Source organism: Protobothrops mucrosquamatus, unplaced genomic scaffold, assembly GCF_001527695.2.
Source record: "Protobothrops mucrosquamatus isolate PMUCROS unplaced genomic scaffold, P.Mucros_1.0 scaffold2281, whole genome shotgun sequence".
Taxonomy (NCBI): Eukaryota; Metazoa; Chordata; class Lepidosauria; order Squamata; family Viperidae; genus Protobothrops; species Protobothrops mucrosquamatus.
The window spans coordinates 128837-153309 of record NW_015388368.1 but is presented as its reverse complement, the minus strand read 5'-3'; the positions used below and the strand labels follow the sequence as shown (position 1 = coordinate 153309).

General features: G+C 37.3%; 1 protein-coding gene across 2 annotated transcripts in view; it reads left to right on the top strand.

The window, feature by feature from the left end:
* The first annotated feature begins 358 nt into the window (after window positions 1–358).
* STXBP5 (syntaxin binding protein 5) overlaps window positions 359–24473 on the top strand; it is a 107759-nt gene continuing 83644 nt past the window's right edge. For both annotated transcript variants that reach the window (XM_015824554.1, XM_015824555.1), the window contains exons 1-2: window positions 359–511; window positions 1756–1853. In XM_015824554.1, the coding sequence (XP_015680040.1) occupies window positions 359–511; window positions 1756–1853 (251 nt within the window). The remainder of the gene's footprint in view (window positions 512–1755; window positions 1854–24473) is intronic.

Below are 24473 nucleotides of genomic sequence, written 5' to 3'. Positions count from 1 at the left end.
TGATAAGGGTGACTGCTCTGCCCCTTCGTCGTCCGCGCCTGCCTCGAGCAAGCCCTTTCCCCTCGCCTCTGCTTTCCCGCCCTGCGCCCAGACCGAGGGTGGGAGAGAATGGTTGGATGAAGGCAGAGCCGAAGGGGAAAGCGGAGACTTCGAAGCGTCCTTCCTTTTGCTTCCCCCTCCCTTTGCAGCGGGACCCCTCGCTCTGCCCGCCTGCTGCTGCTTCCTCCTCCCTTCCTCCGCTCGTCTGGATGAGGTGTGTGGTCGGGCGGGAGTAGGAGCCACGGCCAGAGGGGGGTGGAGAGGGGGAGGAGGAGGAGGAGGGGGAGGAAGAAGAAAAGGGTGCGCCGCCGGAGAGACCATGAGGAAATTTAACATCAGAAAGGTGTTGGACGGCCTGGCGGGCTCGTCGTCCTCCTCTTCAGCTTCCTCCTCCTCGCAGCAGCAGCAGTCTGCCACCCGGGAGAACGACATCCAGGAGACCCTCCAGTCCGAGCACTTCCAGCTCTGCAAGGTGAATAATGCTGCAGCCGGTTGGGAAGAAATGGTGGGGGGGGGGGAGAGAAGCAGAGGATGATGTAGCCATGATGGGTTCTGCAGACTCTGGACTCCGATGCTTTTAAAGCTGTCGGTTTAATTATTATTATTATTTTAATTTGTGGGTGGGGGAAGAAGAGCAACCGCGAGGATGACGTGATGAGGGACCCTCAGCTTTTATTGACGAGCATCTTTCCCTGATGGCTATTTATCCCTTGAATTTTAAGCTGCAGATATGTACATGTATATCTTAAGGTGCTTGGAGGGAAGCCTCTAAATGTGTGCTTCACTGTTGAACACAATTAAAATGCCACTCTGGTGCGATCAGAGGACAGGGTACTAAAGGCTCTGCATTACCAGCAACGCGGGGATTTTAACAGGCTTCAGTAAATGTGGTTCTCTAAATATAGAGGCAATATTTCTTCATTTTGGGAATGGAGGAAGAAGTAATACTAATAGGAAGGGAGATTACTTCTCAGATGGGATGCAGTAAATGCAGTTGGAGTCTAAATTCCAAAACGGTGATGCAGCAGATTAATTCACCAGCTGTGCCAAATTGAAACACAAAAGGAAGTGGATGTTCATCTCCACCTTTAGACACCTGTGGCCTAAACTGCTGTAGTTTGGCTTGTAGATTGAATAATTGAATACTTTATCTAAATAATGGGTTAGGATTGATCCTTAAGATACAAAACATTTTGATTGTACCTGCCTGTGCTGTTTGCTCATTACCCCACACATAATGAGGTTAAGTACATCTCTAGTTGTTAAAAATAAAAAGGAGGAGCATTGGTGGCCATTGTAATGTATTAAATGCAGAAGTGTCTGTGTGTTTTTAAAAAAAACTTCTGTGTAATTTAAGGCCTTTAGAGAAATAGAGATAGCTCTCCAAAGAGCTGTCTTAATAATTTGTGAATATTTAATTTACAGGAAAGGCTGCATCATCAAATTTCTCTGTCTCAGATTATAATACAGTTTAATTTTTGCAAGAGTTTCTAAAATGTAGTAAAGTGAGAAGTGAATGATAAACTTATCTATGGGTAAGGCTTCATTTTGTTATCCCTATGTTCAATAAGATTCAAATGCATTCTAGTCTATTTTCCCCCCAAGTTAAAAAAAATCTTTTGTACACAAAATGAAGTCATTTCTTCCTAAAACATTGGCTTTCTATTTTTCTTTGGTTGCCTGAATCGCCATTGCTTCACTACCTTGACTTGACAGACTGTACGCCATGGTTTCCCCTATCAGCCTTCAGCCTTGGCTTTTGATCCTGTTCAGAAGATACTTGCTATTGGAACACAAACTGGCGCTCTAAGGCTGTATCCTTTTGTTATGTTTTTAAAAGAAAATACTTAAGAAGGCTGCCCTTGTGTTCTATTTAATCTTGGAGTTACTGTGACAAAGCACTCTGCAAATCAGGTATGCATTTGAATGGGGGAGACAAAAAAGTTGTTTCTTTGCATTTACTTCTGCATGTGTGATGTAAGTCTTCCAGTATTGGAAGTATAAGACATCCTGGAAAACATGTTGGTTATTTTTACAGGTTATGAGTTGATAACTTTTATTGATTATTAAAGCAGAGTCATTATTTTCCATGTTGTAAACTAAAAACTTGAATTAGGATTGTTGGGGAGCTTTGTCTTGTAACCTAGTACCTTAAAACGTGAATTAGAAATGTACCACTGGGTTCTGTTTTTTAAAATGTTTTGATAAGTAAAATGTTTTTGTTGTTTAATGGTAAATGAAGTAGTTTTTGTATGGCTTTCAAGTTTAGAACATGATAGAGTTTAAGATTATTTCATAACTCAATTAGAGAGAACCAAAATTGAGCCAATATATGGTTTTATTGGTAGCAGTGATAACATTTAATGTTTATTAATAGATAAGGAATGGATGTATATTAAGCACTAACAATATATTCTCCTTTGGAAAAACTTTTGAGATATAAAGGAATTGTTGGCTTGTGTAGATGATCTAGGTACATAGTTAATAAGTGATGGTGTTTTTTTAATAGAAGTTTAAGGTAAACAAAAGCAATTCATTTGGGGATGAACTAAAGAAACAGTAACTGCTTCTGTATTCTTGCCAAGAAAATTGCATGGACCTATCTATGAAGTTACCAAGAGACTTTACCTTTTAATGACCTCTTCTGCTGTGGCAACATCTTAAATTACAAAAACTATTGTAATTTATTAAAATGTGTTACAATTTTAATTTAATTAAAATGTTAATGCTGATTTTATTAAGATACCTATCCCATTTTTAAAAAAACTAATGATGGTAGGGATGGAAGTATTGGTCTTTTTATCAGTCACAACAAAAAGTACTTGCAGTGAAGTGTTAATATAATCAAAGAATTTAAAAGAAAGGTTGGATACAATCTGTGCCTTCAATACTTAATGTTTTTCTGTTTACAAACTAAACATCTTTCTGTCTGCATTATACATGGCAATTCCTTCTCAACTCTAGCAGTTGCTTAAAGAGAAGAATACGTGCTGCTAATTTGCTGGACTATAAAGTATGGCTCTTTAGAAAAATACTGAACATTTGAAATTGGTTTCCATATATTGACCTGCCCTCATTGAGAGTAGAGCTTAGATTCCCTGTGGAGTAAAATAAGCAGTGTAACCCCTTGGTGAAAGATTCTTTTCTTGACACTGCTAATACATTAGAAACAAGTGAAGATGCATAGGAGCCAGTGTAAATCATTTGTTGAAGAAATTATAGCAAAATAACCAGTTGGATAAGAGCTGAACCATTGCATTCTGGAACACAATTTTATGTTGAAAGTTTTCAAATATGGAGACATTGGATAAAACTAAATTAGAAGACTAGAAAGCGTCATTGATATCAATGGATATGCACAGTTTTAATGGTTGTGCCTATGCTACCCATGCTGCAAGTAAGAATTGAAAAATATAAAATAGCTACACTAATTGTAGAAAAATAGTTTTTAATCCTGGGACAAGTAGCTTGGCATGCTTTTCAAATCTTCCTATATAACAAATAGTAGAATTAAGATTATTAGTGTGGTTTTCTATCTTTTACCATGTTCCCTAGCCCCTTAGTTGCAGCATATTTGCAGAATTGGAATGTGATAATTAGATGGCTTGTAATTTGTAGTAAAATATAGTTAAGTCAGAAAAAATCCTGGATTTGGAATGATAAGGTTGTGTGTTTTTTTTTACTTCCCCTGTGCAAAAAAAAGGCATGGAGATACCTTAATAGGTGGTTGAAGTCTAGGAATAGGATTTTGTACTTGTCAATCACACATAGATGCTAAAGGAGACTACTGCCCTATATTTCAGATTCCTGGAATACGTACTTATTGAGACCAGTGGCACCATAAATAGCAATTTCTGGAAAGGTTTGCTGCATAAACACAGCTTGCTTTGTTCACTATGGAAACTACAGTGAAATTTCTAAATTTTATACACTGCTGAAAGCTTTTTTCTAGTTTCTTTTAAATATTTAGTAAAATGTACAGTGAAACCTACTTTTACTATTCTGTGTATAAATGTTTATCCATTCCTCTTAAACAAATTTTTAGTTTTATCAACCTTCATCAGACTAGTCAATTTCATCTCTATTTTAAAGATCCTGTGTATACAATTATATTAATAATATGTATACAATTATATTGTTGTTTCCTTGTTTCTTAAGTCACGGCTTTTCAACCAGTGGTACGGGTACCACCTGTGGTACATTGGCACCTGGCAGGTGGTACGCGACCATTCTAGAAAAGTGGTAGCGGAGGAGGGGAATGAACTGAACTGTTGGCAGCACCGCACAAGTGTGAGCGAGAGATGGCTGGAGCTGCAGGGCTGTCAGGGCTCAGTCGAAGTGCCAGGATCAGTGCCGCTTTCCAGCTGATCAGCACTTCTTCGGGGCTGTCAGGGCTCAGTGGAAGCGCCAGGATCAGCGCCAGGCTCCAGCTGGAGCTTGGCGCTGATCCTGGTGCTTCTGCTGAGCCCTGAAGAAGCACCAATCAGCTGGAAAGTGGCACTGATTCTGATGCTTCTGCTGAGCCCAGAAGAAGCGCCGATCAGCTGGAATGTTGCATCACCTCCAGGGTCTTGTGATTTATATTCAGATGCTTGGCAACCGATTCATATTTATGATGGTCAGTGTCCCGGGGTCATGTGAATTGATCAAAACCTGCTGCAACCACCCACCAGACGGGGGGGAATAAAAACCAAACACCCCCCCACCCCACCCCCGCTGTCAGTCCTCAACAGAAATGCTCACAACAATGAAAACCTCGGAAAGGAGGAAGAGCACCACCGGGTGGGCAGGCAGGTGTCTTGCTCGGCTGTGGCTTGGGGGGCACTTTTTTCAGTGCCATTGTAACTTCTAAGAGTCACTAAGTGAACTGTTGTAAGTCAAGGACTACCTGTACTTAATCACTTTTTTCCTTCTTTTTTTTTTTGGTCATCAAGTTTTTGACACCTTGCTAGGCGATTGGTGGTACTCAGATGTTGCCATATCCTAAAAGTGGTACAGTGGGTGAAAAGGTTGAAAAGCCCTCCCTTAAGTAACTGCTTCTTTACATGAAAAAGAGGTTTCAAATCTGGCTCTTTTAAGGGTCCTGGTATTACTGGGATCAACAAACTGTACCCAACAATATACATAGTAGTCCTTGACTTACAATCACAATTAAGCCCCAAATTTCTGTTGCTAAACAAAATAATTGTTAAGTGAGTTTTGCCCCATTTTATGACCTTTCTTGCCACAGTAGTTAAGTTAACCTCTGCAGTTGTTAACTTAGTAATGAAGTTTTTAAGTCACAAAGGTACTTTTTCAAAAGGCAACTGGACTTCGTTTTTTCTGTAAAGAAGACGTTTCACTTCTCATCTAAGAAGCTTCATCAATTCTGATTGGATGGAGGGGAGGATGGACAGATTAGTTCTGAGGTTGTTAAGTGAATCTGGCCTCTCTATGGACTTAGCTTGTCAGAATATCGCAGAAGGTGATCACATGGTCCTGGTACACTGTGGCCATCATAAAGACATTTTATTAAGAGGTACATGATTTTACGAACTTAGTGCCCTTCATTAGATGCTACAGAGTGGCTAGGTTCTCAAAGTACAGAAATCAGGCAATTTCAACTGCCCCACCATTTCAAGCACATGGAACCACCATAGCTGGAATATTGGGCTTCGTAGACCCTCCAAATCTAGCTATTCCACTGCATCTAATTAAGCAAGCTTAGTTCACATGCTTTTTAACAAAATTTATTAGTTGAAATTTTATTAGTTCTTCTGATTTTTGGATACCATAGACTAGCTGCCATTCAGCTCTCTTTCTACATTTCTATTTGTTTTAGTAATTCTTTATTATTACTACAGCATAGTTTCAAAAGATTTCTTTTCTGTAGCTATTCATTTTCAAGCAGTGATCGATAACAATGTCCCTCCTGTCAAGATTAATATTCTCATAAGCCCCCTATAAGTTGCAGCCTAGTAACTTCTTGAGTTTTCCTTCTCTGAACAGTTGATCAATTTGAATCAGTTGACTTAGGGATTGGCAAGTAATGCCACAGGAATGTTTCAGGTGGGATCTGCAAAAATGTAACCTTAATAAATTAAAATCTTTTGAAATCTGCATGATTTCAAAAACCCATAAGCTATTTTTAATTTCTGATGACCCATCGCATTGAACAATATCTCACAGTAGAATCTTAACTAGGAGAATTGTATCTTACTTTAGAGAGATATAATTGGTATAATTGTTAAGGCATAAGACTAGAAACCAGGAGATTGTGAGTTCTAATCCTACACTTGGGCACAAAACCAGCTGAATGACCTTGGGCAGTCACTTTTTTCAGCCCTAAGAAGAAGGCAATGGCAAACCATTTCTTTAAAAAAAAACCTTGCCAAGAAAACTGCAGGGAGTAGTCCAGGCAGTCTTAGAGAATTGGATCTGATTGAACAACAACAACAAAAAGAACTATTTTGAAACCACTGGAGTGACTGAGTCACATTCATCCAGAATTCAGATTCTGTTTTTGCTTAATTCTTAAATGTACTGAGGGGTTTGTTTCTGTTAGCACTCCAGATTTTTCAAGCTGTAGAAAAATAAAATTATGATGCATCTATTGACTTAAAGAACTAACAAATCTCACAAAATACACAAAACATACTTTTGATAGTTATCTATTATCATAAGCATAAAACAATATATTTGGGGAATTCAGTTTTATAAATTAGATAATACCAGGTACTGTTAGTTGGGCATGTGACTAAATTATTAGGTGATTATTTTATTTAAAAATTCACTGTACATTTTTTAAAATGACATTTCAGTCATAAAAAGAGAAGCAAATTCATAACGGGCGCAAATAGCATCAGTAGTGCTATTGTTGCACAAAGAGTTCTACATCATTCTAGAAAGTTGTCCATTTTTAATTTGTCTCCAATGTCCATATTGTATCTAAATTTTGGAGTTTATTCAGTTAATTCTAAAAACCATTCACTCATATGCAGAATCTTGGCTTTAAATTTCTGGCTAAACATTTCAAGTTTTGCGTTTACAGTTTACAGTTCATCTTCTTTGTTAACTCCTGTTATAATATTATTTGTGTAAAGGCTCTAATAGAGTATACTTTATAATTGTTAGGAATATTAGATATTAGATATTTCATCTGCAGTTTCCTGCATACTTAAGCTTCATGAATATATGCCGGGACTTTTATTGTCTTGTTAGTTACTTGTAAAAGTCTTAGTTCTGTTTCTCAACTGAAGCTTGATTGCTTCATCCATAAAACTTTCAGTAGAAATCTAGTGAACTTCAAAACAAGTATGACTTGCAGTGCTGCTTATAAAGACTATATTGCATCCCAAGATCTAAGATAAAATTTTGTTCTGTTGGTTGATAGTTACTAAGAAAACAATTCTTTTTTCATGATTGACCAAATATTATTTATTACTGGTAGCAGGATAAATAAAATTACATAATAAAAGAAGTAGATGTGAGCGATATCTTGTTAATAAGATAGGCTAAAGCATTTGAAAATAGATTTATAAACCTTTATTATGACCAAATTACTTGTGTGATCAATTCTGAAATTACATATTTTGTATACAATGTTATGAACATACACCTAATCGCTTAATAAAACCGTTTATTGTGAACTACTTTTCCTTCTTTGAAAGTCCGATGAAAGATTTCATAGATGCTTATAAAATCATAAGTTTTGCCTTATCCAGTAGAACTTAATAAAAAAGATGATAATATTCTAGGAACAAACAGAATAGCTGTTTCAACTGTTGATATAAAAATAAACCCAAGAGTTTATTTCAGGATTGTAAGAGTAAATACTGGGCTGGTGAGCTTGTAATGTTAAGGTAGTGAAGCAAAAGTTGATAGTGAAACAGAAGAAGACTACTTAGGCTTATCTGAAAAGTTAATGCTCTTTTCAAACTAACTTTACTACATGTCAAATAGAGATCATGTGAGTTTATGGGTAAGATGCATATGTACTAAGGTGTGAATTATAGTTCAGTCAGCTAACGCAGTGTTTGTGCATGATTAATTGTGCTTCGCATACAAGCTGATTCTGCTGAGGTTATATAAATTTAAAGGTTACTAACATAGTGCTCAGTTGTTCATTATGTAGGCATTTTTAGGTGCTTCAAGCTGGCATTGGTCTGCTTTGGTGTCCACGTATACCTGATATGCATATTCCTTTGTCATATTTTTAGGGTTCTTTATGCAAATAAAAAACCTCAATAGGCCTTTTATTGCAGTTTCCCCAATTTGCAAAGAACAACACAACTGCTTTTCCTAGGCTTGGCTCCTGGCAGGTAGTTTGGAAAAGAACATGTCCCATCTGTTGCTTGATCTTGCTAAGGAAGCAAGATGTCAGTGCCTACAAAAAAATATTGAACCAGATTTTTTTAAAAAATCAAAACTTTATTGGGAAAATGTGTTGAAACTGTGTTAGTTGGTACACTGTCTTCAAGAGATTATTGAAAATATCTCTGGTGTGTTTGTGGGCAGGTTCTTTAAATGACAGATTCCACTCAAAAGAGATTTTCCAGTGGGTGGGAGCAGGGGTATGCCGCTTGATTCCTCAATAACATTTTTTGCAACTTGGTTGAAAGTAGCACTCAGGATGGGTTAGATGTTATAACAAGGAAATATCAATTAATATTTGGTTCTCATTGCTTCTAATGGCCATAACATTCTAAACCTTTCAATTTGTAAGAATACTTACTGGACTAAAGAATACTTACAAAAGTTTTGAATTTTGCTGAATGAGAACACAATATTTTGAATGAGGTATTTTTTTCTTAGCTCAAGCCAAAGTAAGCTTTCCTTCATGCACACCTCTACAGTACACTATGAAGGATTGAAATTGAGTATTCTACTAATGATGTAGTTAGTGGCCTTCCATATGCATGCTTTGTGAAATAATTTGATTGTACAAGCAACATGCATTTTGTGTAAAGTTCAGTTATATGAAGGCTGTAGTTGCGACCACATTGTTCAAGGTTTATAGGGCAATGGATGCTTATTAATTTAACTTAAAATATCAAACTTGATTTAAGTCACTTTGGTAATGTCATCTAAGATTAAAAAAATTGACTACGTTCATGTGCTATACTAAACCATTACAATTTTGTCAGATGTGTAAACAAGACTAATGTGGCTTATTCAACAAGTCATGGTTAAAAATTAAGGCAAAGCATGCTGTGTGATTTCAGCTATAAGCTTAAATGCTGTTACTGTAATTAAATGCTATCATTGTAATGAGTTTTTGAACTTTAGTATTTCTTTATAGAAATTAATTGAAGATCTCATTAATACATTTTGATTGGAGTTAAGCATCCATTATTACTCTTGGTCATATAGTCAGACAGATGCTTAAACTGGATTTGGCATTTTTATCCACCCATTGAGTCCTTCCCAAGGACCTAGAATAGGCAGATGTTGTTTGGTGGTGTTTAAGATATCCTCGCAGGACACAAGTCAGTAATGGCAAACCTTTTAGAGATCAAGTGTCCAAAAACTGCCCCCGCTCCACCTCCCACCCTACCTGCTCCGCCCCCACCCGCCCTCTGCTCTGCCCACCCACAGGGCCACGCACCGCCTCCATGGCTCACCGCAGCAGATCGCCTAGGCAGCCCTGCAGTGCCATGGCAGCCATGCCCTTCTCCCACACCTTGCCCACACCCCGCAGCAGCATCTGCATGCTATGGGGCATGAGGGCAGAGTCTTGTCCCTGCTGCCTGGCTATGTCCTTGACTGTGCTGCTCCATGCGGGCTGAACCCAAGGGCGACTCTCTTCCATGGGGGCTGCTGGTGAGGAGGCCACGGAGGGAGGCAGGGCTGGGGCGACGGCAAGCATCCCCACAGAGAGGGCTCTGAGTGCCGCCTCTGGCATGCGTGCCATAGGTTCGCCACCACTGACATAAGTGGTTCCAAACAAAGCTGCATTTTGCAACTGATTGATGATGATTTTATCATCGCCAGTGATGTTTGCATGGTGCTCCAGATGCTCTAGGATTGCACCCAAGGTGCCCATTACTATTGATACTGTCTTTGCTTTCTTTTGCCACAGTGATTCTATTTGCAGATCTTTGTATTTTGTTACTTTCTATAGTTCTTTCTCTTCTATTCTGCTGTAATGTCATACCCATTATCCAGATTTTTTTTGTCTTTCTTATCAACAGTTGTTAAATCTGATTTAACAACTGATTTAAGTTGTTGATCATGATTACCACTATTATTTGTATGTACACTGAGAGCTTATGTACCGGAAACAAATTCCTTGTGTGTCCAACCACATTTGGCCAATAAAGAATTCTATTCTATTCTATTCTATTCTATTCTATTCTATTCTATTCTATTCTATCTAGGGTGTTATGAGACAGGTATTTGTCTGTCTGAATTCTAAAATCCCAGAGTACTTTAGCTTCTTCATTTTCTATTACTTTGTCTACTTTGTGATTCCACCCATTCTTGCTTGCAGGAAAATGCTATTTCTTGCAGATATTCCAGTGCATCATTGTTGCTAGTTTGTCATGCCCTTTTTTGTAATTTGTGCAATTTTCTTGCAGTGGCTAAATAGATGGTCCACTGTTTCATCAGCTTCTCTGCAAAGGCAGTGTTTGCTGTATTTTGCTGCTTTCTCAATCTTGGCTTTGTATGCATTTGTTCTTAAAGCTTGGGCTTGTGCAGCCAGAATTAGCCTGTCTGTCTCTAATTTCAGCTTTCCTGCTCTCAGCTATTGCCAGGTTTTGTTGTTATCTGCTTTGCCTGCTATTTTTTATGTACTGGCCATGTAATATTTTGCTTTGCCTTGTATCTCTTTTCTATTGTTCATTTAGTCTGTCTTGTAGGCCAGCTTTGTCTTTCCAGTACTCAATAAGCCTTCATGGTATACTAGCTTTGGTGCATCTTCTTCACTGTCCTTCAGATATTCTTCCAATGCCCTTTTTTCTTCTTCAACTATCTATTGCACTTGCAACAATTCCACACCCACCCATTTTCCTTGGTAAGTAGCTTCTGTAAACATTACCGTGTGGATTTAGGGCATGGTTTATTGTCATTCTTTTTCTCGTCCAAGGTTTTTTACTTCTTTTTGAGTACAGTCCACTATTGTACTATATAAATCTAATGATTGAATTTCCCAGATATTAACTGCCCTGAGGGTATTTCTGTAATATTCACTACATTCATCATTATATGAAATCTAGTAATTATTTCATCACTATTAACAATGTTTTCAAAATGCTTGCAGAAACTTGACAGTGTGTCTTTGACACTCCATTAGGATTGTGAGAGATAATTTGTTGAAAAAGAAAAATGTGACTTGGAACTCATATGAGCATGTATTTAACACCTGTTGGGAACACCTTAAACAAATTGGTCTTTTCCTAGAATTGCTTATTGACTATGAAAACCACCCATGCAAGCCCCAGTAAAACTGCAGCTACTTTAAAGCATTTGTGAGAGGTGATATAGGAACATCCATGCCAGCTTTAAATCACTCATTGACCTTCAAATCCAGACTCACATGCAGCTATATTTTTTTCTATTTCTTTATACTTTGCTCCTTTATTAAAAATAAATGGAGGTCCTTCTTGAAGCTCCAGAAACCTAAGAATGCTTTCTACTAAAATGGAGAGAAACATTTTGGCTTTAGCAGACCTTTTGATTAAAAGCTTCTATATTTTCTATAATTCCAGGTTTTGCGATTTTTAAGTTGATTGCTCCAAGGTCTTGTTTATTCTTTAGTCACCGTCTTTGCCATTTTAGCAACTTTTACTGCACATTGCTCTCCCTTGAATATTCCACTGCTGTGAGAGGGAAGTAATGTCATGCACATTTCTGGAAGTTCATCCAGGCATATATAAACATTGAGTTCCCAGTATGAGTCAGGACATTCAGAAGATGTAAAAAATATTGCTTTGTGTTGTATGGGTCAGACAAATGCCAACTTCTCCTACAGTGGGTTCCAGCTATGGGAACTTCTTGGCTTCACTCCACCAACTGCTGTGGGCACCAGCTGTCACTAGGCTGTTCTGAGAATCTAATCAGCTGCCAGATTCTGTTGGAGGAGGGGAATTCTGCTTCTTTTCTTGAAAATTGAAGGTCTTGACATACTGTGCCATAGTATGTCAAGACATAGAATTCTAGCAAATTCTTCCTTTTATTTTGAGGAATTTAGCCACAGAATATTTTAGCTGAATAATTTGAATATTATTGGGTTTTCTTTGTTGCTGTGCAGTGCTGCAGATTTAACAGAAAAAATGTACCGTACTTCAGAGTGAGCTGGCGTATGCACATAGCATCAGTCTTAAAGAAGCTGTATCTTTTCCTGAGTTTGTGTGGCTACCTTGCTAAACTGCAGCACAATTCTAGGAAAAGACATAATTGTTTACAGAGTTACAAACAGATATGTTTGCACCTCTGCCTTTTAGCCTTTGAACTCAAAACACTGCACAGTCATACTGGACATACAGAAGGAATTTTTTTTTGTATCCTTACGTTATAAAGAATTTTCATGTGAGATAGGCCTATATTTTTTTTCTGGCCTTTACTGTCTAACTTGATTGTTTATTGTGGAATCTCCATGTCTTATATTCTGAATTTGCAGGAAAAGATCATAAGTGATCATCGAGTTTTATATTTCTTGGATTTTTCCAATACTGTTTCTCTTGACTGATTTGCCTACTCCATTGTAACTCAGTGCGGTAGCTCACTGGAGTGCAAGAGCGTGGGTAGTTAAATGTGCTCTGACGTCTGCACATGTTACACCTCTGCTACATGAGATGTATTGATTGCCAATTTGCTCTGGGTCCAATTTGAGGTGCTGATTATAACTTTTAAAGTCTTACATAGCATGGCCTGAGATATTTGAGGGACTAACTCTTCTCAATTATATCTACATTCACTCTGGCAAGAGAGCATGTTGTGGGTTCCATTGGCCAGGGAGTGTCATCAGGCAGGGCCTAAAGAGAAAGCCTTTTCTGCCATAGGGCCCACCCTGCGGAGCATCATCTCTGCCAAGACGAGACTGGGCCCAAAATAGACTGTTGGCCTATCAGGCCTTTAAAACATGGTTTTGTCAAGCAGTTTGAGGACTGCATTAGAGTATAGTTTGCTGGATGGCTGTACGACAGTTAATGGAATGCATTTTCTGTCTGTTTTATTTCAATTTTTGTTTTTATTTTTTATTCTAGTTTTTAATTTTAATTCAAATTGGTTCTCTTGATTTTTTTTTAAAAAAATATTTTGATTATTATGTAAGCTGCCCAGAGTGTCTATGTGGGATGGCTGGCTATACAAAGCGAATTAAATAAATGAATAAATATTGTTTTAATGCCACACAATTTATCTGGTGATCAAATACAAATAGCAAAGTATTTAAGTTACAAGATTATTATGAAGCTGTTCTGTGCAATTTATAGTCAGCTTCAAAAGGAATGATAAAAAATGCCCCACATATTGTATGCTGGTTGGTACATTTTTATGTCAGAGTTATTACCTGTAAGAAATAATTTATTAGTTTGAATGGAACACTGAGGATTATATACATAAATTCTATGAATAACAGGAGAGTCTGCTACAAACTGCATTTACTAGCTTTAGAAGTTATCTCTCTTAGCGTCAGCATTTTCTTTTTGGGCTTCTGATTCTATTTCACAGCAGATATTTAATATACATTTATATTAAGCTTTTACTCTAAGTTTACAACATAATTTTTTGTGAACATCAAATCCATATGTCAAAGGTTTTTTTTAATCAGCATTAAAACTAATGTCTTTTCTCTAATCAAAGCCATTGATTTTACCAGCTCCATCAATTTTACCATCCATTCTTCTGTTATAGGTAATGTCCATTATTGTGCATATAAAAGTCTTGCTGTTGTTGTCATTTATCAAAACAAATGCTTTGATTTATTAAACATTGTTCCATGTTTTCCAATTGTTTGTCTATCAATACCGAAGGAATACCTCTGGGTTTCAACTGTATTTTATTTTATTTTATTTTGGCTTTTGTACATGTTCACCAAGCATGATAAAATATCCCCTCCTGTTGCCTACATTTCCAAGATACATTTGAGGTTGGACAATTTTAGACAATTTTTCTGGTGGCAAATACCAGCAATACATCATTTTATAAGAAAATTCTTTTTAAGATTATAACACAATGTGAATTTCAACCCTTTCATGCAGATATTCTCCCATTGTTCCATTTGTATATTATACGCAAACTTTTAGTTCATCTTATCGTACATTCTTTCCCTTGTTCATCTTCTATTTTAAATTTTAATAGCAGTTTATACATTTTAGCAATAATATGTTCATCTTTTGTACATAATTCTATTTCAAATTCCTTCTTTTCATGCTTAGTGCTCAAAGTCCTTTTATTTACTTTAATCTTTCTAATAATTATACCTAGGAAAACCATTGACATATATATCCTTTTGATGTCAAATTCTCTTTTAATTTTATTTTAAAATCTCCTGAAGAGTTCTAATATATCCCTATAAGTTAACCATTATCCTTAGTTATCATGTCTTTTCCGTAATATGCTTCTTGTGGTGAAAATCATAAACTTTTTTTTCAGACATAACCTAAATATCTATGTGTTCCATTTTCTCAATATAGCATGTCCAATAAAATTATTTTTTGAACTCCGTATTAACTTTGACTTTCTCATACCATAAATAAGTGTGCCACCCAAATCTCAAATCATGCCCCTCTAGTTCCAATAACCTTCTATTTGTCAATGTCATCCAATCTTTTATCCAACCTAGACAACTTGCGAAATATAATTTTAAATCAGCTAGACTTAAGTCTCTTCTTTCTTTAGCATCTTGTAATACCTTGTACTTAATATTGATTTTTTTTAAAAAAAAAAATCATAGTTCCGGAATTTTTTACTTCAAACATTAGTTTTTTAGCATACATCTATTTTTCCACAATTCTGTATATTCGGTTCACATTCAGTTTGAGGTAGGTCTTCCTAAATTTAGCTGTATTTTTAATAATATCTAGTTTATTCCTCCTCAGGTTTGTTTAATCAAGCCTGAGCTATCAAAAGCTGGCTTCACAAATGACTCTGGAGAGCTTAGTTCTTAAATGTAATTTCCAGGTTTCTAAATTGGATTAGTGTATTGCTGCCCACTGATGAGATTTTTGTGCCTAGCCTTTCCACCTACCATCTTCATATTGTAGAGGTGTATGTATATTGCTTCAGCACAAGTGCTGCTTCCAAACAAGGCTTCATTTGCCTGCTTTTCAAAGGAAGAGGCCTCTTGTGGAAGCTCCTGACGTCAGAACTAGCTTTAGGCTACAATTGAGTAGGCACTGACTTAGGGCACCAAAGCTTAGGGGGTGTCAGTACTGCCCTTCCTTCTGAATTGTTTTAAAATTGCAAATCTTTGCATTGGCAGGAGTTGGCACCTCAGCCAATATGACTTAAGGGTACGTATATTCTTGAGCCAGACTCCCTGGCATATTTTGCCAAATAGTAGCTAAATCAGCAAGGCTTGCACTGCAGTTTCCTAGTCAAAAAAGCTGGTAATGTAACAGTGATTGCCTATTGCCTTATTGAATCTGCAAAGCATAAGATAGTAAAAAAAAGGGGGCAGGGTTTTGGAAACCTGAATATTTGACTAAGTTATTAAGATCAACCCCACCCCCATGGATTTGTATATATATTTAATAATTTGTCTAATTAGCTAAATATGGTCACTGTAACTATAATAATGCCATACCATATCAAGTATATTAAAAGTATTAGTTAAATGATTGTTTAAACCAAATGTGTTGAACCCATGCCCTTGGACAGCAAGATCATAAACTTTTAATATTATTATGTGATTTATATACATTAACTATATTGTATATTTTATATGTGTCCTAAGACAGTTCTTCATTCAATGTGGCCCGGGCAAGCCAAAAAGTTGGATACCCATGGGTTAAGCTAAAACTTTTTTTTCTGCACAGTTTATGAGGGTTGAAAAAAAGCCTAATAGTTTTCAGAAGCTTTGAGTGAGAAGGTATTGTTAAAAGTAACAAATCTCAGTTAGTATTGTAATTCTTTAGAGTTTAACTGATATTGGGAAATCATTGGAAAAAGTGTGAAGGTACTGTACCTTTTTACCCAGCCTTTATCTCAGATTGGTTGAATTTTCCTACAAAGTGTATTGATTATTTTAGAAATAAAATGATTATAATAGAAAGATTGCCAGGTTAAAAATACAGATTAATAAGAAGTCCTGTTTCGGAATCACTTCATGAGCAATATTGTTCATGATATTGGGAGAGAGGAGATTGGGAAATGTAACTAAATGTAACTAAAATTTGAGTAGGAAAACACTGAAACATTTTAAATATAATTAAGCCAATAGTTTCAGCAAAAGAAGATGATGTTTTAGACATTGCAAAGAAAGATTTAAAAAATTTATAAATTAAAACTTTAACTCCTAAAACACAGTCCTTGTTGTTGTTGTTAGTTGCGAAGTCGTGTCCGACCCATCACGACCCCATGGACAACGTTCCTCCAGGCCTTCCTGTCCTCTACCATCTTCTGGAGTCCATTTAAGCTCACGCCTACTGCTTCAGTGACTCCATCCAGCCACCTCATTCTCTGTCGTCCCCTTTTTCTATTGCCCTCAATCTTTCCCAGCATTAGGCTCTTCTCCAGTGAGTCCTTCCTTCTCATTAGGTGGCCACAGTCCTACAAAATACCTATTGTGAACTTTTATATTTATTCTTAATAGTTGAGTTTTGAAGAAAATAAGAAAACCTTTATGGCATTTTTCAAAAATGATTTTATCAAATAAAGGTTTGAGGACTAATCTTTGAATACTTCTAGAAATTTCGATTGAATTCCCTTTTAAACTTATTTTGCAATATGCTTGTCCCTCTCTTTCTATTTAAACCATTTCATTCTGTTTCAGTATGTGTTGGCGAAGATGTATTTATGACTGACAGTTATTAGGATTTCATTTCAAAGAAACCTAGGTAATCAGAGATGCTGTATATCACTGTCGATCATTTTCCACAAAATATTTCTTGCTGTCTTGTTTGCATAAGGCTGATACAAAAGCTAACTCTTGTGGGCAATACTGTTGAGCCTCTTTTTTCCTCATAAAGTAATTTATTTTAATTCATCATATGTTCATCTTGTTCAGTACTAGGAGCCCTATATATATTTAGAGTACAATATATAGATTTTTAAGAATTAATGGATGCTGAATGCATCAATATATTTATTTCTTGGCATTCTATTAAAATACGTAGTACCGGGACAATTCTTTGAGAACTTAATATATGGTGATGCCACTATTTATATAAAATTTGCTAGATGTAAGTTGTAGATATGAATATACTTAATATAAAATATATATTTTGCATTTCCCTTGCTTTATAGTGCTTTTATAAATAAAAAAAATTAAAATGTATATAACTAAGCATCTTACAAAAGAAATTGGGCAGTTAGCCAAAAGTCTCCCAAAGCGCTAGAACATTCAGAAAATGTCTACACACATTAAAGAAAGACTTGAATTATGATGATGTTGATGATGGTTTGTCACAGTCAACCAGTAGTTTAGACTGGGTTTGGTATTTTATCCACCTATCAAGTCCTTCCCAAGGACCTGGGATAGGCAGATGTTGTTTGATGATGTTTAAGGTATGCTCTCAGGATATAAGTGGTTCCAAATAAAGCTGCCTTTTGCAATTGATTGATGGTGATTTTGTCAATACCAGTAGTGTTCACGTGATGCTCCAGATGTTCTGGAATTATACCCGGGCGCTTATTACTATCGATGCTATCTTTGATTTCTTTTGCCACAGTCATTTTATTTGAAGGTCTTTGTATTGTTGCTTTTCCGGTTCTTTTTCTTCAATTCTGCTTCTTCGGGTAGTATCACATCCATTATCCAGATGTGTTTGCCTTTCTTATCAACAGTTGTCAAGTTCTGGGTGTTATGTGGCAGGTGCTTGTCTGTTTGAATTCTAAAGTCCCAGAGCACTTTAGCTTCTTCATTTCACTTTGTCTATTTTCTTCTGTAATTCTTGCTTTCAAGCAAATGGTATTTCTTGCAGATATTCCATTGTTGCTACTTTGTCATGGCATTGTTTGTAATTAGTCTGTGCAATTTTCTTGCAGTGGCCAAATAAGTCCACTGTTTCTTCACTGTTAGAACATACTTAAGTTGAAGATACCTTCATTGTTCTGAACTGGAAAGGCCTAATTCAATTTGAGGTTGGGAAAAATTCTTAAAATGGTAATTACATAACAGTTGAAATGTAGCTTCCAATACAGATTCAGAGATGGGCAATCTCCTTCCCCTCCGATTTCTCCAGAAAAGGAGCAGTAAAATGAAAAATTTGGTATGGTTTTCCCCATCTCTCTTTCTCTCGTACAAATTAATGTTTAATGTGCACATACTGGCCCCCTTTTTTAAGGAAAAAAAAATTCACCCCCCAAACCCCACCCCAGCAGTGATGCTACTACTATGTCATGCTGGTCCTTATAGATAAATAGGTAGGTAGATAGATAGAATGTACATTTCCAAGTCAGCATGAGGCACTTCCTTCCATTATATCAAATTATTTCTAATGTAATTTATCTGAAACTTGCTGTCTTCTCTCTTTTTCAGCTTCTGAGAGGACTTTTTTTCCACTGCAAAAAAATCCTAATTTTCTAATTTGGTGTCTTCCTCTTTATCTCCATCTTTTTTTCCTTTGCCTTATTGGTCCATTTCTTAGTTGTCCCACACACGTAACTTGGATACTTCCTGTTAGAGGGTTCCTAGTGCTACAGTCAAAACCATTGTTTGTTTTGAATACCTACAGTACTCCATCTGCTTTCCTGAAATTGATTTTTATGGCAATGAAAAAATGATGGATAGTGACATTCTAAGAGGAAGATGCTGTCCACATAGGTTATAGAACTGTATTCAAGGTACTATGGTTACACAATAAATGAATTTTCAGAAAATGCATAATATTATGTATACTGGATAATTGTCACTGTTTTTGTGTACCGTATTTTTCCGCATGCGAGTTTCTCCACGCGATCAGCTGTTCGGCAGAGTACCGAACAGTTGAGCCGGCAAATCCGGAAGTTCGGCCGGCCGACAATCTTGCCCCCTCCCCACTCCTGTTAGTGGCAAGCCCACAGGGGCTTGACACCTGCACCAGGCGGCATGGCAGCGGCATGTAAAACACCTACACAGGCATGTCCTGGGCTTCGGAGGTTACCGTTATTTTTCCATGTATAAGATGCTGCACTTGTATAAGACGCACTTGATATTTGAACAGGGTGTTTGCAGGAAAAAATAACATCTGGAACCCCTGGTCATTTGGCAGCTTTTTGCCAAACTCTGGAGTTCTTTGGAACACATCTTGAAATACCAAGTTCTTGAGGATCTAGCCACATATGGGTAATATAGAAAATGATAATATATTGTACTTTGAGCAAGCAAAAAATAACAAATATAAGAATCATGTGCTATGCTAATTTGTTAAGTTGCCTGCAACTTCTAATATATTTAATAATAATAATAATAATAATAATAATAATAATAATAATAATAATAATAATAATAGTTGGAAGGGACCTTGGAGGTCATCTAGTCCAACCCTCTGCTCAGGCAGGAAACCCTATACCATTTCAGACAAATGGCTGTCCAATCTCTTCTTAAAGACTTCCAGTGTTGGAGCATCCACAGCTTTTGGAAGCAGGTTGTTCCACTGATTAATTGTTCTAACTGTCAGGAAGTTTCTCCTTAGTTCTCTTTGGTTAGTTTCCATCCATTGCTTCTTATCCTGCCTTCAGGTGCTTTGGAGAATAGCTTGACTCCCTCTTTTTTGTGGCAATCCCTGAGATATTGGAACACTGCTATCATGTCCCCCCTCCTCCTTCTCTTCATTAAACTAGACATACCCGTTCCTGGTATGTTTTAGCAACCGTTCCTTGTATGTTTTAGCCTCCAGTCCCCTAATCATCTTTGTTGCTCTTCTCTGTACTCTTTCTAGAGACTCAACATCTTTTCAATATTGTGGTGACATTGTGGTGATTTCAGTAGATGCATATTTTAACACAAAAAATTAACTAATAAAGGAGACTATTCATAGCTTCAGCAAACAGCTGAACCAAAGACCACTCCCACCAGCCACCAGAATATAAACTGTCAGCAAACAGCATTTCAGCTTCATGGATTGTTGTATATATTTATAGTTCATTATAATCTTAGATTAGCAATATCTTAAGAAAATATAGGCAGAATATGACAGTGCTGTAGAAGTTAGTTACATTAATTCAACCTTCCTAAGGATAACATAATACAAGTCCTTGAAAAAAGTATTTTGCAACAGTATATGTCACATTTGGCTTTTGATCTTCTAGGCAGTGAAAATAAAATTTTAAGCAGAGGTCAGAATAAACATGTTCAGTTGACTCAATCTCCTTAAATTCACAAGGCATCATCACTGTGTGGCTTAGATATTATTAAATCTTTCTTCTAAAACTGCTGAGGAGAAAGTATTGATACTGATTCTAGTAAAGGCCCAAGAATACATAGGATGAGTAGGTACCACTCTGATTTTGTCTAAAAGGTCAATACCTTTTAAAAGTTTGACTGTTCATTTTATGGCTCTGTATCATCTGTCTTTGGCTTAATTCTCTCCTTGCCTCAGTACAGTATAGCAGAGGTCCCTAAACTTTTGGCCACCAGAGACCAGTTACATGGAGAGGGGTTTTTCCACGGACCAGAGGGGGCGTGGTTTTGTGTGCTGCCTACTTCCCACAGATGGGGTTTTGCATTTTTGTGTGGCCCAGTTGCTGGCATCCCACAGCCCAGTACTGATCCACAGACCACGGGTTGGGGACCCCTGCAGTATAGTATATGCTAGAAGTTAGCAGTTGCTTCATTGAAAATTCCTAGTTTGCAGTTTGGCTATAAAACTGCCCCACCCCTTGGATTTGTGTCTTTCTAGTGTTAATGGTTGTCAGCTTAATCCTGATCCAGGCAAATACCACTGTTGACCATGCTTTTGATTCTGTTCTAGGGAAACACCTAATGTTTCAATGTTGCACTTAGGAAATCAGANTTGAGGGCGCGACGGAAAGTAAGGAGATCCGGAATTATCCGAATCTCGGGGGGTAGTTCATTCCAGAGGGTAGGGGCACCCACAGAGAAGGCCCTCCCCCTGGGGGTCGCCAGCCGACACTGCTTGGCCGACGGCACCCTGAGGAGACCCACTCTGTGGGAGCGTACCGGTCTGTGGGAAGGAATCTGCGGCAGAAGGCAGTCTCGGAGGTAACCGGGTCCTATGCCATGGAGCGCTTTAAGTGGTTCCAAATAAAGCTGCATTTTGCAATTGATTGATGGTGATTTTGTCAATACCAGTAGTGTTCACGTGATGCTCCAGATGTAATAACCCGGGCGCTTATTACTATCGATGCTATCTTTGATTTCTTTTGCCACAGTCATTTTATTTGAAGGTCTTTGTATTGTTGCTTTTCCGGTTCTTTTTCTTCAATTCTGCTTCTTCAGGTAGTATCACATCCATTATCCAGATGTGTTTGCCTTTCTTATCAACAGCTGTCAAGTTCTGGGTGTTATGTGGCAGGTGCTTGTCTGTTTGAATTCTAAAGTCCCAGAGCACTTTAGCTTCTTCATTTCACTTTGTCTATTTTCTTCTGTAATTCTTGCTTTCAAGCAAATGGTATTTCTTGCAGATATTCCATTGTTGCTACTTTGTCATGGCATTGTTTGTAATTAGTCTGTGCAATTTTCTTGCAGTGGCCAAATAAGTCCACTGTTTCTTCACTGTTAGAACATACTTAAGTTGAAGATACCTTCATTGTTCTGAACTGGAAAGGCCTAATTCAATTTGAGGTTGGGAAAAATTCTTAAAATGGTAATTACATAACAGTTGAAATGTAGCTTCCAATACAGATTCAGAGATGGGCAATCTCCTTCCCCTCCGATTAAAATGAAAAATTTGGTATGGTTTTCCCCATCTCTCTTTCTCTTGTACAAATTAATGTTTAATGTGCACATACTGGCCCCCTTTTTTAAGGAAAAAAAATTCACCCCCCAAACCCCACCCCAGCAGTGATGCTACTACCATGTCATGCTGGTCCTTATAGATAAATAGGTAGGTAGATAGAATGTACATTTCCAAGTCAGCATGAGGCACTTCCTTCCATTATATCAAATTATTTCTAATGTAATTTATCTGAAACTTGCTGTCTTCTCTCTTTTTCAGCTTCTGAGAGGACTTTTTTTTGCACTGCAAAAAAATCCTAATTTTCTAATTTGGTGTCTTCCTCTTTACCTCCATCTTTTTTTCCTTTGCCTTATTGGTCCATTTCTTAGTTGTCCCACACACGTAACTTGGATACTTCCTGTTAGAGGGTTCCTAGTGCTACAGTCAAAACCATTGTTTGTTTTGAATACCTACAGTACTCCATCTGCTTTCCTGAAATTGATTTTTATGGCAATGAAAAAATGATGGATAGTGACATTCTAAGAGGAAGATGCTGTCCACATAGGTTATAGAACTGTATTCAAGGTACTATGGTTACACAATAAATGAATTTTCAGAAAATGCATAATATTATGTATACTGGATAATTGTCACTGTTTTTGTGTACCGTATTTTTCCGCATGCGAGTTTCTCCACACGATCAGCTGTTCGGCAGAGTACTGAACAGTTGAGCCGGCAAATCCGGAAGTTCGGCCGGCCGACAATCTTGCCCCCTCCCCACTCCTGTTAGTGGCAAGCCCACAGGGGCTTGACACCTGCACCAGGCGGCATGGCAGCGGCATGTAAAAAACCTACACAGGCATGTCCTGGGCTTCGGAGGTTACCATTATTTTTCCATGTATAAGATGCTGCACTTGTATAAGACGCACCTGATATTTGAACAGGGTGTTTGCAGGAAAAAATAACATCTGGAACCCCTGGTCATTTGGCAGCTTTTTGCCAAACTCTGGAGTTCTTTGGAACACATCTTGAAATACCAAGTTCTTGAGGATCTAGCCACATATGGGTAATATAGAAAATGATAATATATTGTACTTTGAGCAAGCAAAAAATAACAAATATAAGAATCATGTGCTATGCTAATTTGTTAAGTTGCCTGCAACTTCTAATATATTTAATAATAATAATAATAATAATAATAATAATAATAATAATAATAATAATAATAATAATAATAGTTGGAAGGGACCTTGGAGGTCATCTAGTCCAACCCTCTGCTCAGGCAGGAAACCCTATACCATTTCAGACAAATGGCTGTCCAATCTCTTCTTAAAGACTTCCAGTGTTGGAGCATCCACAGCTTTTGGAAGCAGGTTGTTCCACTGATTAATTGTTCTAACTGTCAGGAAGTTTCTCCTTAGTTCTAAGTTGCTTCTCTCTTTGGTTAGTTTCCATCCATTGCTTCTTATCCTGACTTCAGGTGCTTTGGAGAATAGCTTGACTCCCTCTTTTTTGTGGCAGCCCCTGAGATATTGGAACACTGCTATCATGTCCCCCCTCGTCCTTCTCTTCATTAAACTAGACATACCCAATTCCAGCAACCGTTCCTTGTATGTTTTAGCCTCCAGTCCCCTAATCATCTTTGTTGCTCTTCTCTGTACTCTTTCTAGAGACTCAACATCTTTTCAATATTGTGGTGACATTGTGGTGATTTCAGTAGATGCATATTTTAACACAAAAAATTAACTAATAAAGGAGACTATTCATAGCTTCAGCAAACAGCTGAACCAAAGACCACTCCCACCAGCCACCAGAATATAAACTGTCAGCAAACAGCATTTCAGCTTCATGGATTGTTGTATATATTTATAGTTCATTATAATCTTAGATTAGCAATATCTTAAGAAAATATAGGCAGAATATGACAGTGCTGTAGAAGTTAGTTACATTAATTCAACCTTCCTAAGGATAACATAATACAAGTTCTTGAAAAAAGTATTTTGCAACAGTATATGTCACATTTGGCTTTTGATCTTCTAGGCAGTGAAAATAAAATTTTAAGCAGAGGTCAGAATAAACATGTTCAGTTGACTCAATCTCCTTAAATTCACAAGGCATCATCACTGTGTGGCTTAGATATTATTAAATCTTTCTTCTAAAACTGCTGAGGAGAAAGTATTGATACTGATTCTAGTAAAGGCCCAAGAATACATAGGATGAGTAGGTACCACTCTGATTTTGTCTAAAAGGTAAAATACCTTTTAAAAGTTTGACTGTTCATTTTATGGCTCTGTATCATCTGTCTTTGGCTTAATTCTCTCCTTGCCTCAGTACAGTATAGCAGAGGTCCCTAAACTTTTGGCCACCAGAGACCAGTTACATGGAGAGAGGTTTTTCCACGGACCAGAGGGGGCGTGGTTTTGTGTGCTGCCTACTTCCCACAGATGGGGCTTTGCATTTTTGTGTGGC